Source organism: Ipomoea nil, unplaced genomic scaffold (genome assembly GCF_001879475.1).
Source record: "Ipomoea nil cultivar Tokyo-kokei standard unplaced genomic scaffold, Asagao_1.1 scaffold3054, whole genome shotgun sequence".
NCBI classification, from domain to species: Eukaryota; Viridiplantae; Streptophyta; class Magnoliopsida; order Solanales; family Convolvulaceae; genus Ipomoea; species Ipomoea nil.
This window is the reverse complement of record NW_017619482.1, coordinates 399,153-417,290: the sequence shown is the minus strand read 5'-3', so window position 1 is coordinate 417,290 and position 18,138 is coordinate 399,153. Positions and strand designations below refer to the sequence as shown.

Genomic DNA, 18,138 nt, shown 5'->3' with positions numbered 1-18,138 from the left:
GGTTTGGGTCTTTGGGATGCAAAAATGGATTTGGGAGAAGGTGTGCTGTGCTTGTCCTGTAGCCTGTAGGGCAGGGCAGTGCACAGTAAATGATATATATATATATAAGTTCAAATGCGGCGATATCCTTAGGTGCGGCGAAATTTCAGAATACACTAACAGTGTTAACAACATGCACCAACAGTGTAAGAGAAACACACCACAATGAAATATTAAAAAAAAAAAATATATAAAAAAATACACCATATAATTCACCATCCCTAATGGTATATTTTCAAACACTGTATAGTGTTTTTACTCACATCTAATGGTGTGTTTTTGGAGATGCGTATCTAATTTATGTATATTTTTGTGGTGCATTTTTTTAACATTAATGGTGTATATTTGTTGAACTATTAGTGACGTCACACTGCAGCACCTAAGAACATTGCCCACTTGAACCTTACTCTATATATATATATATATATATATATATATATATATATATATATATATACTGGACAAACACAGTAAATGATACTCCGTATTTGTGTTCAATAAATAACACTTTAATGTACGTACTTGTTTGCACTAAATACAAAATACAGATACGAGCTGTGATGGACCACTTCCTACGTCCCTAAATTTATACTTTTTGTTGAAAAATTACATTTCAGTGGAGGGGCCATCGGACATCATTACATGGGCAAATTTTTCTTTGTACCATGGTGGACACAACATCGTGGACCATGATTCAAAACGGTGTCGTTTATATTAATGAAAATACACGGTACCTGTTTCGTGTAATTAGATTTAATTTGTTTGTATAACATATTCAATTTCATTCTATATATATTGTAGTTTCATTTCGGCACAATTATAGTTTCATTTTGTTTCAACTATAGTTTCATTCGACATTATACATATAATAGTCTTATTACAGCGAGACATGTTATTGAATTTCCTTTTATACACAATGTAGTCTTATTACAACACCACTAAATTATAATTCTAATTCAACTATGGTTTTATTAGACAATTTACACTCAAATATGTATGTGAAACTGTTATTCAGTTTCATTTTATATAAACTATAATTTTATTACAACACAACTATACTATCATTTTGATATAATTACAGTTTTATTTGACAATATATACTCAATATGTGAGACATGTTATTCAATTTCTTTTTATACATACTGAAGTTTTCATTTCAACACAACTAAAGTATCATTTCAATTCAATTACAGTTTCATTTGATAATATAAACACAATATGCGATGCAATTTCATTTTAGATACAGTGTAGTTTCATTTTGTTATGAACACTCAAAAAATATGAGATTTGTTAAAAATTAACGGCTATCATTTCTTTACTTAATGAAACAACGCCGTTTTCGGGCCATGATTCATAAAACTCTGTGGACCATTGTTCACGGTATAACAACCGCATTACATGGGACAATTCCAATTAATTTGATAATTATAGGATTTTAAATTTAAGTATCCATGAGAGTTGCCCCTTGTGATTCTTAGACCGATTGAAAAAAAATAGAAACTTGCCTCGTAAAACTTCAAAAAACAAAACAATAAAACAAATTGGCATGCTTTTTGCGTCAAACTTTTGTGACCAATCATGATAAGTCAATCAATATTAAAAATTAAAATTTCCAAAATTACAGTTTAACCTTTCAGAAACCTCCTAAAAGTTATTGCTTAACTTTTGTTTTTGTTTTTTTTTTTAATAATATTTTTACCTAAATACAAGCATAAAGTAAAGTGCATCATATCAGCAAAAATACAAGCATTACCCCATAGCTTCTTGGCAACATTAACGGAACTGGAAAAATATAATAATATATTAATATATTAATAAATAATAATTGAATCAAGTGTGTTAAAAAAATTCACTTCCCAGGCATTTACGGCATGTTTGATTCACCAAAAAAAAAAAAAATTTATTTTAGGAGGAATGAAATTGAAATTTCATAAAAAATAAAATACTAGGAATATGGTTTTCATTGTTTGGTTGGTAGAAAATAATTTATTGGGAATAGGGATTCCATTGTTTGGTTGGGTTTAGAAAAGTAAGGAATAATAAAAATAAAGATTAATATGCCCTTAAAAAGATGAATGAATAAATAGAAGGGAAAACGTCGCTTTTAGCCCCTCAATTGTTTTACCTTTGGAAATTTAATCCATGTCAATTGATTTGAACAAATCTAACCCTTTAATTGTTCATAATGTGGTACATTTGTCCCTCATATTATATAATTAGAATTGTTTTTAATAATTTATATAATTTATTTATTCAAAATTAAAAATATTTTTATTATAAATAAATACATGAATTAAAAAAAAAGTAAAAAATTAAAAAACAAAAATGGTCAAACAATGTTATATTTTCCCCAACCCCTGCGGAAAACAAAATTCCACCCCTTTGCTCAGAATTTATTTTCCTCAACGTTGAAAAATGAATTCCATGAACTGAAAAACACCTCCTTGGAAAATGTTTTCCATCCAACCAAACACTTCCTTAAGAGCATCCACAAATACACAATGGTGGAGTTATTGTAAGAGTGAATAGGAAAGAAAAGATGGGAGGGGAGAGAAAAAAAAAAACAAAATTGATTTAAAATATATATATATATATATATATATAAACAGTGTCATGTGCGCCTGACGCGCCCGTATGGGCAGGTGCTGTGCGCGAAACGCACACAACACCTTTCCTTCTTCATTTTGCTTTTCTGACATTATTTTTGGCATTTGCAGGGCAATTCTTTCACAATTAATTCTTCCCCACATTAGCTATGATCTTGAGCAAAGAGATTTAATCTAACATTCTCCCCACAAATATTTGCTGATAAGGTTGCTCTAAGGTCTTACGAGCACCAAACTGGGGCTGAAAAGGACTAGGCATTAATAACACCTTACAATGACAAATTATACCATGGATCAGGGTCTACCTTGTATTGTGGACCCTGGTTCAAAAATAACCTTCAGATTATGTATCGGTGGATGACACATTTTGTACATGCAGTTAACTGTTTCTGTACCTGTAAACAAATTGAAGTTACATCACATGGTAATTACAGGCACATAACATGATAACTAAAGACACAAACTGTTAACTGCAGACACAACATGTTAACCAACATCTTATGTGTCTGTAGTTAACAATTATGTGTTTGTAGCTATCCTATTATGTGTTTACAATTATCATGTTATATGTATTTTTAATTTGTTTATAGGTGCAGAAATTATTAACTATAGGTATATAATCAATTAATTGCAGACACACATACTTTTTGAACTAAGATTCACAATGCAACATTAGGCCTAATACATGGTATAACAATTGCCTTAGAGTCATACCAAATGAATCAAATGTATAGGAAAATAATCAAAAAATTCAGTAACCCACTTATATTATTTTTTACATGTTAGAATATATTGGAACACATACCATATAAAGAAGACTTATAAAAATTAATTAATTACTTAAGGCCCACTTTTGCTGTTTTTCAGAGGTCATGGGGCATATTAGATATTTAGATCAGCGGAAGGGTGATTACGCGAGGAAAGGGTTGAGGAACGGGTATTAGAACGTTAATTGACATTTTTTGCACATCAAATTAATAGTGTTTGGATGGCTTTTTTAACAGAGGGCTAAATTAAGTGTGATTTTTTTTAGTCAACGTAATTTACAAAATTTGTGACTAAATTACACTATATTTAATAGTCAAAAAATCAAAATGAGTATTAACTCTTATATATTCTAAACAAGAGTCAATCAAGCTTTACTGTTGAAGGAATCTTGACTATAATTCCACGTTGCACGTAGTCTTTACACTTTTTTTTTTTTTTTTTGGTTGGAAGAGGCTGGGAGATATTAATTGTAATTCTGTGCATTTTCGTGATCGTTATGATTATGGATTTGTGAATTCATTAATACCAAATTCTGTTTGGAGGCATTAAATGAAGAGATTGTTTTGCTAAATAAAAAGAAAAAAAAAAATCTTGGATTCTAGATAAATAAAATGTAATTAAATGTCTACTATATAGTGTGATGATACATTTGTTATCATTCTAAATGAATAATAATCCCAACAAAATAGTTTCCTCATCTTGTTTCCCAATGGATGTGTTTTTTGACAAGGTTGACCATGATCTATATTGCAAGATGAAATAAAAAGGTTCGTTTTTAGTATATTAAAAGTTTATTTTTAATGAGTAGCAAGTCTATTTTTAGTATACTACCTAAAGATGAATCTACAATACATTAAAAACAAACATGTATATTATTGGTCTACCTTGACATGTAAACCTATCTACGGTATAATTTGTCATTTCTTGAATGTCATTTAGATCCTTATATTTATAAGGAATAAGGTTCAAATTGGCCACTGAACGTAACCTGAAAATGCAATTAGGCCACTGAACGAAGAAAAAGTGCAATTAGGCCACTGAACACTACAAAAATGTGCAATTTCACCTGATAGCATGTTACCCTCAATTTTAACAGGTTATCTGCTTACGTGGCAGCTGAGTTGGCATTTTTAATAAATTTTAATTAATTTTTAATAAATTTTATTAAAAAAATGTTTTAAAAAATAAAAACGACTTTATTTTATTTTTTATTTATTTTTTTCCAATTTTTTATAAAATTTATTATTAAAATTAATTATTAAAAATGCCAACTAAGCTGCCACGTAAGCAGGTAACCTGCTAAAATTGATGGTAACCTACTATCCGGTAAAATTACATACGTTTGGAGAATTCAGTGGCATAATATTGCACATTTTTTGAGTGTTCAATGGCCTAATTGCACTTTTTTTTCGTTCAGTGGTCTAATTGCATTTTCAGGTTACGTTCAGTGGCCAATTTAAACCTTATTCCTATTTATAATGGTTTGGTGATAGTAAGTTATGAATTTTATTATTTGGTTTGCTAATTTATATTATTAGTTTTTTTTTTTTTTAATGGACTCAAACGGTGGCAATGGTAATTGGGCAGCGATTAGAGTTTAGTCAAAGGTAATTTAGGTCATTTCTTGAGCTGAATGGTTATCACGTGGATGATGGGACTAAAAAGTAGCAAGAATTGGGGAACCCAAACTCCATTAATAAAAAGTTGGGGAATGTAAAATGGTGAAGATTGAGAGATATGGAAATCAAGTTTGGAGAAGGCAAGTTTGGGGATTGAGAAAGAAATCCGTCAGAGAGAGACCCAGCGTTGAATTCAAAGGAATTCATTCTCCGGCCTGCCACTATATACTACTACAGTAATTAAAATAAAATGGGAAACTAAAAAAATTTGCAGTAAACAAGAAAGCAACTACATTTAAAACCAAAATCCCTCCTCCAGAACACCAGAAAGCAGCTCAACTTAACTTTTCCCACTTTTTTAAACCAAATAATAATCATAATATTGAAAGCATCCAACACAGGACAAACCCTGCTGCTGCAGCATAAAAATTCCCGATTCAAAATCAAAATTATATTTGTGAAAAAGATAAGCGTGACGAACGAACTAAGCAGCCTTTCTACCAAATACAATCAATCTCAATATATCTCTCTCTATCCATCTTCCTCACCTAAATAAACTTGTCTAGTTTCCATTGCTTGTTAGATCCAGGAGGCCGGAAGTTTTCTAGCACCAGGTCACTGCTTCTACATATCTCATGCAATACAGAATCACCTTTCTCTGACTTTATCACTTCCAATGTGCTTCCAAGAACTTCTGCAGCAAGCCCTATCTCTAGCAACCGTCCTTGCTCCTCCCCGCCTTCATATATTAAATGCCCGATTGCGTTGTATGGAATCACATTTTCTATTATCACTCTCCCAAAAAGATGACCCAGATACTCTGCTGCTTTAGGAGCATCATTTACTGCATCCTCCAAGCTACTCAGAACAGATTCAAACCTGCCAACACACCAACAATTACTTACATAAACTCACTATTATTCATATTTCCTCTCACACTCAAAAACAATAATAAATACCATACCCTTGAATAAGTTGATCTTGACTTAACATAACATCTCCAGATTTGGCTAGATTGACAAGTAGTTTCCCCAAAAGATCCCTCTCCTTTTCCTTTCTCTCAAAAGAATCCGTGATCCAAATAGAAATCATTGAAGGATAGAAGCTTGGAGCATTAAGTTCATTCACACATAAGGCAACTTCATTCTCATCTCTAGCACTGCCATTAGAGAGACAGAGAGCTCTTGTTAATTCATAGTTAGATAATCAAATATGTTGTTAGGGTAAAAACCAAAGAATAAAAGGATTAAGTACAATGTATATCTGACACTGAATATTAGCACAATGTAATACCTGTAGAATTCTCTAATAGCATTCAAGGACTTGTCTCGCAAGTGTTCTTCTGGTAATGCACTATCCAAAGGAACATTCTGCGTAAAGCTTGCCCCTCCACCTCTGAAAGGAGGCGATGTGGGAACAGCTGTATCAAAACTGCGATCCCTACTACCATAAGGCATATTCCGGTCTTGTGTACCAGGCTGATCATATTGACTAGATCTATCTGGCATGTACCTTGGGACGAGATCCTCCCTTGGGCCATAGGTTGACCGATCTGGCATAGGACTATAGCCATTTAGACCAGATGAAACTCTTCGCGAATCACCTGGACTTGGCATATCTGTGGAAGGGATGCTTGGTGCAGCTCCCTGTCCCCTAAAAGACATTCCCCTTCCAAGACCACCCTGGGGTCCAAGGGTGATCTCATCACCAAGGGATCTCTGTGGCAGAGGAACTGAAAAAGTCCTGTTATCAAAAGAATGTTGTCTCTCATCTGTCCGAACATCTTGACCACCATAACCCCGTATTTGCGGGGACACAGGTCGGAAACCACCCATCTGGGAGTTTGGAGAAGGTAACATACTTGAACCTCTGGGAACAAAGTCCATTGCTTGACCCCTTCTAACAGAAGAACTCATGCTAGAAGTACGAGACATTCTACCACCACCAGCTTGCGCTTGCCGTTCCTGAGCAGCATCCCTATGCACTTCCTCAATCTTTTTTGGTCCTTCAACTTTTCTTCGCTGCTGCCATTTATTCTTCCTCAAATCAATTGCATCCTTCAACATAAACCTTACCCTAGATGAGAGTTTCATGTTGTTTGACAAATTTGACATCATTTCAAAATAAAAATCCATATGCTCCTTGGCTTTAGGATGATCTATCATCTCCCCAATTGTGCTCATTAGCTTACACAATGCTTCAATATTTTCCTCATCAGGATTCTGATACTCACCTAGCAACTTTTTGATGCATTCATGCATAATCCTCTCTGTCAACATACGCTTTTTGTACAACTCTCCAATCAGTCTGATGTTTCCCAACATCCGTCTCCTAGCTTTTAGTCTTTTCTCCTCTCTCTCTTCATCTGATAGTTTAGTTTCACCATCCCCATCAGTTATATTAGCTTCCTGTTCCTCTCGTTCTCCCCTCTCAAATTCTTCCTGACACTTGTTCAAAAGCAGCCTCTTAAAAGTGATCTTTTCATTGTCTACACTCAAATCAGGTAGCTCTGAAGCAAGGTGATGACAGAAGTTGGCATACATCTCACAAAAAGTTGGTTCCATCAGAGCTTTATCAAAAATTTGTGAAATAACACCAGTAAGCGTTGTTACATTATCAATATTTACTTCTTTAACTTGCTGGAATAATTTTTCGAAGTTTTGTGGAGTAAGCTTGTTCAAAATTGCTTTTAATTGTCTCTGTTTCGTTTCCTCCTCATCTGTAATCTTACCAACTTCATACTTCCTATCAGCTTTGTGCATCATTTGTGAAGGAGTCTGAGGAGAAGGAATTAACCCCTTTTGGAATGCACTAGCCCTCTGCCACCTATCAGCATCAACACCATTTCTTTGCAGACCTCCTGGAGGACCCATGGACTGCATTGGCCCTGCAAGGATGCCACCGGCATATTGAATTGGTGATGGTGAACGAGGGTTCCTCAAAACACCATAGTTACTTCCTTGGCCAGGTTGGAATCCCATAAGATTACCACCATAAGGCAAGTCCAGCCGCATATTCCCAGCCATAGCAGATCCACGCAGTTTATTCCATTTGTCATCATCTGCCACGCCACCTCCACGACGGTCTGATCTAGACACACCAGAAGGTCCCCTACCAGGACTTGGGTAAGACTCACGTGAAAAATTCACATTAGCAACCATCCCTGACTCCAATATATCAGGAGTGTTATTATCAAAATCCTCTGGAAGATCGATATATTGATCTGCAAATTTAAGTAAGAAATCTCTTGAGTATTTCTTGGTTCCAGTTCCATCACCATCTTCACCATAATTCTTAAATCCCTGAATAACTCGCTGTCCATTTTCTGCAGTTTCCAACTTTGGACTAGAAACATCAGCAGCATCTTCCCAATCATCAGGCTCTACTTTGATCTGGGTGCCTTTCTTGCTTGACACATCTTGCACAACTTCAGGGGTGACTGGTTTTGAACCATCACTAGTGGTGCTATCCATACTTTCTGCAGATGTGGCAGTTTCTTTCTTTTCTTCTGGACCTTTATATGCCATATAAAGATCAGAAGTTGCACCAGCAGCATCTGCCTTTTTATATATTTCTTTCTTCTTTTTCTTTCCTCTAGTGGTACTTTTTTGCATATTCTGCTCTGTCAGAGACTTCTCCTTGGCAAAGGAACCAGCAGTATTACTTTCAGTATTTTCATCTTCACCTTTTGATGTTGTCATGGAAAGAGATTGACAAGACCGAGGATCAGATTCCTGATTTCCAGTAGCAGATGTCGAGACATCAGTTTCTTTACTGGCCACATGACCACCACGAGCAGATAGACCTACTAATGATGGGCTATCCTCAGGTTTCACATCATTTATCACTGAAAGGGATGATGACAAACTATGATCCTTGTTATCACCTTCAACTGAACCTATGGCAGATTCATCAAACTTTTTCAGTGTAGTTTCTACTGAAGTGCCACAATCAATGGAATTAGTAACTCTCTGTAAAGAGGACTCTTCAGTTTGATTGATAAGTTCAGAAGCCTTGAAGGAAACAGATTCTGAAGAAGCTCCAAAAGTGTTGCTATCTTGTTTGAGACTCTTTTGCAACTTCAAGTCTTTGTCATTTTTACTCAAGGTTTCAGGCATTGGAGGGTCACCTTCAAGACTCAAAGTGCCAGAAGGATTGGAAGAATATTGTGTTTGTCCCTCCTTGGTTTTAGCATCAATAGTATCCAAGTCAGTAGAATGTATGGATGATGGTTCCCTAGTAGTTTCCAGATTGACACTAGTCGCCAAAGCAGGCATATCAACCTCTCTGGTTACTGGTGACAGAGAAGGCGAAACTAAAGATTGTTTGGCAATCTGAAAAACTCAAAGCAATAAAAATTAATTACTAAGAGCTGCCACAAAACTGAGATTATTAAAAAGAAGGCAACAAAGTACCTGATCCTGCGTGGATTGAGGCCCTCTATGGCCTTGTTTTTTCTGCCAATCTTTGGAGTCGGGGACTGATGCTTCTTCAGTGGTGCCAATTGGCACTGATGTAGAACTCTCAACCAATGCTGTCTTTGATGAAGATGAACACAATGGTGCACCTTCCAGAGAAGAACCTACAACTACAGTGGATGGCTTACTAGCTGCAGGAACTGATGAAGGCAGTGACCCATCACCAGGTTTTGACTGAGGCACAGAATTCTGAGAAGACATCTGAGAATCTCTTTGGGGGTGAATTGAAGCTGCTCCATGGAGCTTTGAGTGTTTCTGTGAATCCTTTGCAGTGGGTGAACTTACTGAAGGTAACTGGTCTTTTTCTCCGTACACAACAGAAGCTGGTTTTACTGTCACCTGCATCAGAATTCATAAAGGAGATAATATCATGCAACACCATTACAAGTTTATTTATTAGCCAATGCCTTGATAAATGTTATTTTTTGTAAAAATATAAAACAGAGCTCCTGGTACAATTAGAAGGGCTGCTGACCTGATTATAATGCCTTGCAGGCTGAGAACTCTGTGTGTTATTAGGTTGAAGAGAATTTGAAGGTTGGAAAAAGACAGAGCTGTTGTTATTATATGAATTAGGGTGATAATTAATAGAATGAGTAGGTGGGAATGAGGATAGAGACTGTGACTGAGGTGGCATATTAGGATGTGGCCTTGGACCAGGTGCTCCATCAAGTCTCAATTCTTCATGTGTTTCTGGATGAGTAATCTTTACAGGTATGCGAGTACCTCCAAATTTTCCAGCCTGCTGCTGAGGAAATTGTGGAGGCATATTCATTCCCATATTTCCCAACTGTGGAGGCATCTGAGGACTCATTCCAGATGAAAAATTTAAACCTTGTCCTTGGTGCATGATTCCTTGAGATGGTATTGGGTGAGGTGGAAAACCAGAGACAAACATTGGCTGCTGCAAAGGGGGATTCCCAAGTAGGGGCACTGGCACTTGAATAGGCAAAGATGCTGCTGACATGCCCTGAGATTGAATTTGTGGACCAAATTGAACAGGGTGAGGAGGAGGGTGAAATGGCATTTGCATAGGCATTCCTGGCAAAGGATGAGTAGAAGGCTTTTGACTTTGGGTCACAGGGGATGGAGCTGAAACTTGCACATCCCTCTTGGACCTGGCCACTACAGGATGAGCCTCACCAGTACTAGCTTGGTCAACTGTCCCTGTATTCTTTCTTGGCAGTGATTGCTTGGAAGGCAATGATGGAGTTGGCAGCGCAGGTACAGCCCTTGAAGAGTCATGGCGAACCTGCCAGATAAGTATTCAGTGAAGGGAAAAAAGAAGTACAATCTCAGCTTCGAACATGCAGTCTAAATTTTAGATATTTACCAAAACAAAACTCATATGTTCCTCTAAAGCAATTCAATTATTAATTCCCATATGACAAGGTATTTGGGAATGAACTGACATTAAATGGCAAAAGATAATTTAACATCAAATGACAATGACTAAAGTAGACTCAGCTTTCAAGAGATAAGTATTATATCTCTTACTAAAACTTACTCTAGAGATTGCAATATGATGGCAATTAATATACAGCTCTGTACTTATCAAAATAATAAAATGATGATGATGATTGTTATTTGTATTATTATCTAGACCTCTGCCATGCAGATGTGAAGTTATATAAATTCACTGTCAAACAAGGAGAAGAGCAACAAAGGGTCATACCTGGTCACGTTTCTGCTCATCCAAGTTTGGTGGGGCTGAGCTTGTTCGAGCAGGTACCTACAGTCACAACATGAAGAAATTTTCAGGAGAGAATTCAAATTAACAAAAATATCAAACCACATGAAACTTATTAATACCTGCATCCCATTCATAAAACAAGGATTTATTGTGCCAAATTGCAAAGGGAAAGAGGACCTAGATACATCTCCTGGAGCTAAACCATCAGAAAATAGTAACAGTATCAACTGATTGTCGAAACTTGAAAAGGAAATTATTTGACAGAGGCAAATATGATTTATTATTATCCACCTAAAGGAAATAAATTCAATCATATAAAATATGTAACAAATCATGTCCTATGGAGCACACCTTTGGGAGGAGCAACTGCTGTATTTGAGTCGGGACCAGTAGGGTCAACATTAGACAATGGGGCTATTGGCACAGTTCGAGCCATTTTTTGTGTTGCCTCATCAGCGGGCTTAGAAGGAGTAATTGAAGCAGGTATACTTGCAGATGTAACAGGTAAATCTGACACTCCTGAAATAAAAATTACAACAATAAGGGTAGAAACCTACATGGTAGTTGTAGTTAACAAAAACATCAAAATTCCACCCATCCCCATTAACCAAAAAATGTGATCACAATGAGTGAATAACCTTCTTCTGACATTCCTCACATTATACAAATCTTACTAATCATCCCCTCACTCACCACCCCCAGGCTGACCTCTTACAGGATAAACAGTGATTTTCTCAGAATTCATTCATTTATTTTTTGGGAAAGAGATGGATAACATCACATACCAGATAATGGCGGTTGCTGGTGAGCACCATTCTGCACTGCTCGAGTTGCAGATGGAGCATTACCCTCTGAAGTAGCATTCAGGCCACTTGCCCTAGGTTGCCCTCCTTGTGCATTATTATACTTCCTATTGAAGCTGATGAAAAAAGTATAAATATCAAACAATTAGGAGCTAGTCACTGAACAGTGTAATCTTCACAGAAACCCTAACTTCTCCAAACAAATACAAGCACAATGCACCATATCCTGAATTAATTGCACACACAAAATCGCATAAAAACAAGAAAGTCAGGGTTACCTTCTATTGGATGACAAGGAGGGATTAGGAGGAGGGCCGGAGCTACCCCCTCCACCACCGCTTTTACCGCCGCGGTGCTGATTGAAGTTAACGGGTCGGCCGGTCTTCCTGTATTGATTTTGGGACATATATCCAAACCCTTAAAAACCGCTATCTTTTCTGCACACACAGATCCACCGATCGATTCAATCAACGTCCAGGTTCCATCGAAAATATATTTTTTTAAAAATCAAAAACACCAAAAAAAAAAAAAAACAATAATAATAAATAAACACCACTGACACCGCAATATAAACAGAAAAATCCAATTAACAAAATTTTTCAATTTTTTTTCCCCGGAGTTCGATGAGTTACCTGAAACGAAGATTAATGGGAGCGATGAAGAAACTAGGGTTTCAATGAGAGTGGCGATTGGCGGGAACCATGAGCACCACCACCGCACTGATACAGACAGAGAGCTTTATGTTCTGGCGAGAGACGTACGGAGAGAGAAATTACTGAGATAAATTTAGAGAGAGAGAGAGATAGCGAGTTTAAGCTTATATGAATAAAAATATGAATATGTGTCTTTCTCTGTGTATATATTCTTCTTTTCTATTTTTCCTAAATTCTTTTTTTTATTTTTTATTTTCTCATGGTAACAAATTGAACTACAAAGCAGGAGATGGTCAAAATAGTTTTTTTAGGAGAGTTAAAACAGCTAAGTCAGAATTAATGAAAATAGTTTTGATTTGAATTAATTATCAGATTATCTCTTTATAAATAAAATAGAGAGTTAAAACAGAATGAGTCGGCACTATGTTAGTATGTTATAGCTAGAGATCTACACACAGAGAGAAATTAGTATGTGTCTCTGACTCTCTGTGTGTATATATATATTTTTTTCTATTTTTCTAAATTCTTTTATTTATTTATTAATGATGGTAACAAATTGAACTACAAAACATGGGGAGATGGTCAAGAAATAGGTTTTTTAGGAGAGTTAAAATAGAATGATTCATCATCTCATCTATCCGAATTAGGCACGTGCTCTTAGGTAAAAATCACACATCGTACTCCTACTTTTAGAATTTATTAATCGAAATTATGAGAAACATGAGTTTATTTCACTTTTTATTTCTTAATGACAATAATTTCTTTTATCATTAATTCTCATTTATAATTTGTTATATTCTTGTATGTTTAGTTTAAAATATGCAAAATACTTTGACTTCATAATATTTTCCCTAATTTTTTAAGAAATATTTTAGACCAAAAGTAAAACACTATTTTAAAATTGAAAAATAAAAAAATACTATAAATTAAAATTGATGATCAAAATGAAAAGAAAGATTATAGATGAAATAAACTACGATACCCTCTTATTTATTATGACTATAATTACGGAATATTTGCAACGAAAATAACTTTCTGCCTAACGAGTATGCCTCTTTTGGTAAACTTTGACAAAATAACAGATGCTTCCATATAAAATCAATAAATATTTTTTTTTTATCGAATCCTTTAGCATTTAATTTGTATTTGAATTTGGAGGTTCTGTCATTTTAAAACTAATTCATAAAACATTTATTAAAAAAAAAAAATTGATCTAAATAACCAATAGAGTAAATATTCCCAATTTTACATTATCGTAAACATTTAAAAAAAAAAAAAAAAAGTATGATAGGAATTCGGATCAATATATAGAATGTATATACACTTGTGCATTGCACCGAAAAAATACTGGCAATAACAGGTAAATTAACAAATAGTTATTTTTTTAATTATTAAAGTTTCCTTTAAATAGAAAGAAATGAAAGAACTATAATTCCACAACAATAAGTGAAAATCCTTTGTATTATAAACAACGGCCACAAGAGAAAGCTCACAACACCCCGCCACCACCACCACCACCACCCTGCCCACCACAAACATAAACACTAAAGTAAACTGAGTCAATTTCACAAGGAGAATGGCTTTGCATACACGTCGAAAGGCTGGCAAGCAGTCAACTGCGGCTCCTGTTAGCAAATGCAACAGAAAAGAAACGTTAGAGGATCAGATGCAATCCAAAACAATGAAGACATCAAGTCCATACATGCAATTTTTTTCCGCAGCCACTACCCGAGATGTGCACTGGGTAAATCCCACCTTGTGATCCTAGTCAGAAAGGGCCACAAGAAGGTAAACCAGCATAAGTTGCCCATAGCTGACCGGCTCAAACCAAGAAGGCAATGATTCGAACTCGTGACCTTGTGGTTACAAGTTTGTATCCTTAGCCATCTTGGCCATACATGCAATTTCGGTCTATATATGACTGAAATATACATTTAGCTAATACAGTGTAATATGCATTTCTGCAGCAGCAGAAAATAGTTCAGATGTTCAATGTGGATGGTGGGGTCCTGGGGAACTAAGTAGTGGAGTTGTTCCAAATTTGGTGCCTTAAAACTAACAGTAGGTGGAAATATGACCCTAAACGTCCTGATAATTTTATGGATTTGTATGAATACTATTTATGAACCATTACTAAATGGCATTTGTTAACATAACAACTTTAAATAGTTAAGTTAATAATCACATAAATTAATTTATTCCTCCATGTTAACTATACTGATTCACATATGTTTTTTCTACTTATCAAAGAACCTCATTTATGTTTTTTCCTGTAACAACAAGATCACGAGCATAATGTTAAAAACTCAAGCGAGATACACATTACCAAATATATTGCAATGCAATAATACACATCAACTCTTATATATTTTATTAACAGATAATGACTTCATAACTAGAGTGAATGTCTCCAATCTTAAATCGAAGTTTGAATGAGCAAGGGGTAGGACACTTCAGAAAGACAAAGTCAGAACAATATTTATATAGTTTACCTGTCTAAATCCACCACCAATACCACTACCACCTGTCACAAGCATGGTGAGGAGAGATGTGACAACACCACCACCAAGGTCACCTCCGGAACCTCCTGCCTCTCGAATTGCTGCCCTCATTGCAGTCAATATGCTACCATATGTTCTTCCATGCCCACGCTCAATAGCTTGAATAAAGCAGAATGTCATGGCACCCGTTGAGGTTATTTTTGATAGAGCCTAAACACCAAAACAATTTTCTTTAATCTTATCGTCTTACACTAAGCACCAACTTCTCATGTAAGTCCAATTTAGAAAACTTACAGATGTATCAGCTGAAGTTTGGTCATCATCACAACCACTGAAAGAAATAGCTTCACCTCCACTAGTTCCTTTCATAATACCTGAACGTGGACGATGGTCCTCCCACGAATATTGACCACTCCTATTGGCAAGAGAAAGAAGTAAATCAATGGAACAAGTTGGAAGCAAAACTATGAGAAGATAAAATAAGAAAGAATTCCAATGTTCCTTCCAAGACAGATGGAAGTATGGTACATACTTAGTACCCATCATTCAAGTAGCAGGGGATGAATTAACAAATTACTTACAGAGTATATTGTAAATAGAAATAATTTAATGAGTTAATTCCATTTTAGATCCTAGATTTATAGGTGACAATCCACTTTTAGTTTTTTTTTTTGGTCCAAGAATTATTGTGGCATACTATTTTTGGTCCTCCATCAACAAAATTGTTTGAATTTCGTAAAATACAAGGGCATTTAGGTCTTCAATTTTGATTTTTTTTTAATAAAAATATAACGGGTCAACCCACTTTTTATAAAAAAAAAAAAATAAATAAATAAATAAAAATCAAAAATAAAAAATGTCCTTGTATTTAAGGACATTTGGACGATTTTGTTGACGGAAGAGTGGAAGACCAAAAATGGTCATACCACAATAACACTACGACCAAAGAAGGATGTTCTAGAAAAGGACTAAAAGTGGACTGCCACAGTGGCACCTATAAATCTAAGACCAAAAATGGAATTAACTCTAATTTAATCCATCAAGTACATGATATATGCATTAGATGCCATATTGAATTTGTTCATTTCTTGAAGAAAACTTGACTCCCATTAAGTAACCTTGTAAGGTTTTATGAGAATCATGAATGGCATGGGGTGAATATAACAGTAACTTATTTTTTTGGGAAACATATGAGCCTTCACTTCACTTTATTGTCTACCCTCTTAGGTACAAAGCATGTGTAAAGTTGTATCATTGATTTTAACACCATTCAGGTGTACTTCATCTAGACTTTAACTTGACAGTAAAGAGAGCTCCAACACCATATTTATACAAAAGCTACCCTTCAGAAAAGACGAAAAAAAGGGTAGATAATATAGTAAACACTCAATCAAAATAACCCAACTCCTTGTAGAATCTCATTTGTGCTTCTATTAAGAGTATTAATGTGCAAAAATTCATAGGCAGAAAATGAATAACATCAATTTAAGAAGTTAGTCAACTACCTGTTCATTCTACAAAGAAATGACAAGTCCAGGACAGTTCCACTGTGGCAAGCATCTATTATAGCATGAAGCTTAACTCCATGAGGAAGAGGTCTGACAATTGTTGCATTAATTTCATCATCAACTATCATTCCCTGAGTTTCAAAGTCCAGAGGACATAATGTTTCATCATATCCATCAATTTCATCACCATTGTAGTTCCTTTGCCTCGAGCCATGCCCAGAATAGTGAAAGAGCAAGGAATCTCCGGGTTGACATCCTTGCACAAGCCAATATAAGGCCATTCGCATATTGTATTTGGTAGGAATTCTATAGGGATCAGTCTCTTCTTCTGCAGAGGTGATTCAAACAAAACAAATGAAAGAAAATTAGACATAGACCAATACCATAACAATGGATGACAAAAACAAGCAGCCTTGGAACTTCCAAACTCCACAGCTTTACAATTTCCTTCCCAATAAAGAAGAAAATAATAACGGGACAGCAGAAGTGATGAACAAACCAAAATTCACAATTTTCTTTTCTTTTAATATAAAAATATAAAATTGAGCAAATCAAAGTTTCATAGACATATAAAAATGTATGTATGTATGTGATTGATCAACATACATAAATACTGTAGTACCTGTGAGCATAAGAATGGAAGATTCTGGAAACTGAAACTTGTTGATCAGAAGGTAGCGCATACACTTGGCGTCATTGAGACACCCCTTGAGCTCGTGCCTCGAGTACCTGTAAGATATGCCGACGATCACGGCCTTCTTCCGGCCGTGCGGGTTGGGCGGAGGGCCAGGAGGGGCGTGGTTATACGGCGAAGGAGAGGCGGAGGATGGAGGACCCGGAGGCGGCCAATGATGAGTAGCCGGCGGAGGATTGACGGCGCGTGGATCAGCGATTTGAGTCACGGCCTGGCAAATTGCACACCGGATGGATCGGGCGCCCGGAGGCAGCTGCAATGGGGTCCGGCAGTTGGAGCAATTTATAAGCATAAACATGGCGATCTCTCTCAAAGGTAAGAGGAAGAGTAAATTGGAGAAATGTTAGTTGACGGTGAAATCGAGATTGGGATTTTTACGTGAATGAATCAATTTACGGGCAGAAGTGGAGACTAGAAAGAGGTTTTCTGTTGGGGCTTTGGCCTTTGACAATTTTTTGGGTTTTTTCACTTTTCAAAAACACACGCGGTTGAGGGGCCGTGTTGAAGACTACCTGGCTTGTATAATAATAGTATTAAAGCCCCTCAGTTTTAATAATATTCGGTTTATAGTCCTCATATTTTAATTCTCCTTGCATATGTAAGTTTTCTTCTCCGCATCATTACCATATTTATCTCTAGAGAAAATATTATTTTTAGTCTCTCAACTATAATTTATTTGGCAAAATTTATTTAGGAGTTTATATCTTATTTTAAACTACTAATAAGCTATAAGTTATTAAGGACTTTGTGGTTCATTGATATCTGGTTGCTTTTTT

At 35.6% G+C, this 18,138-nt stretch overlaps 2 protein-coding genes across 3 annotated transcripts; both read right to left on the bottom strand.

Moving 5' to 3' along the window:
* Positions 1-5,357: 5,357 nt before the first annotated feature.
* Positions 5,358-12,832, bottom strand: LOC109163983 (eukaryotic translation initiation factor 4G-like). Of its 2 annotated transcripts, none has more exons than XM_019312714.1 (11): positions 12,639-12,832; positions 12,285-12,443; positions 11,989-12,122; positions 11,555-11,722; positions 11,323-11,399; positions 11,186-11,242; positions 9,986-10,762; positions 9,448-9,849; positions 6,326-9,366; positions 5,997-6,191; positions 5,358-5,911 (listed from the first exon to the last, which is right to left on the bottom strand). In XM_019312714.1, exons 2-11 carry the CDS (start codon positions 12,410-12,412, stop codon positions 5,581-5,583), a joined length of 5,310 nt encoding a protein of 1,769 aa, XP_019168259.1. In that variant the 5' UTR covers positions 12,413-12,443; positions 12,639-12,832; the 3' UTR covers positions 5,358-5,580. The 2 variants fall into 2 exon arrangements, with proteins under 2 accessions (XP_019168259.1, XP_019168260.1); XM_019312715.1 differs by having other exon boundaries at positions 11,989-12,113.
* A 1,112-nt stretch (positions 12,833-13,944) lies between these two features.
* On the bottom strand, positions 13,945-17,829 carry LOC109164001 (metacaspase-1-like). Its single transcript, XM_019312741.1, has 5 exons — positions 17,291-17,829; positions 16,666-16,996; positions 15,455-15,575; positions 15,152-15,370; positions 13,945-14,284 (listed from the first exon to the last, which is right to left on the bottom strand). Exons 1-5 carry the CDS (start codon positions 17,658-17,660, stop codon positions 14,225-14,227), a joined length of 1,101 nt encoding a protein of 366 aa, XP_019168286.1. The 5' UTR covers positions 17,661-17,829; the 3' UTR covers positions 13,945-14,224.
* Positions 17,830-18,138: the final 309 nt, after the last annotated feature.

Excerpts from the sequence above, each read along its gene's own strand:
- LOC109163983 (XM_019312714.1), bottom strand. The coding sequence starts at position 12,412 with ATGTCCCAAAATCAATACAGGAAGACCGGCCGACCCGTTAACTTCAAT. Across the intron at positions 9,850-9,985 it reads CTGCAAGGCATTATAATCAG|GTGACAGTAAAACCAGCTTC; the intron begins GTCAGCAGCCCT and ends ATTCTGATGCAG. Across the intron at positions 6,192-6,325 it reads GCTATTAGAGAATTCTACAG|TGCTAGAGATGAGAATGAAG; the intron begins GTATTACATTGT and ends CTCTAATGGCAG.
- LOC109164001 (XM_019312741.1), bottom strand. The coding sequence starts at position 17,660 with ATGTTTATGCTTATAAATTGCTCCAACTGCCGGACCCCATTGCAGCTG. Across the intron at positions 15,576-16,665 it reads TTTCTTTGTAGAATGAACAG|GAGTGGTCAATATTCGTGGG; the intron begins GTAGTTGACTAA and ends TCTTGCCAATAG. Across the intron at positions 14,285-15,151 it reads TTGGTGGTGGATTTAGACAG|GAGCCGCAGTTGACTGCTTG; the intron begins GTAAACTATATA and ends ATTTGCTAACAG.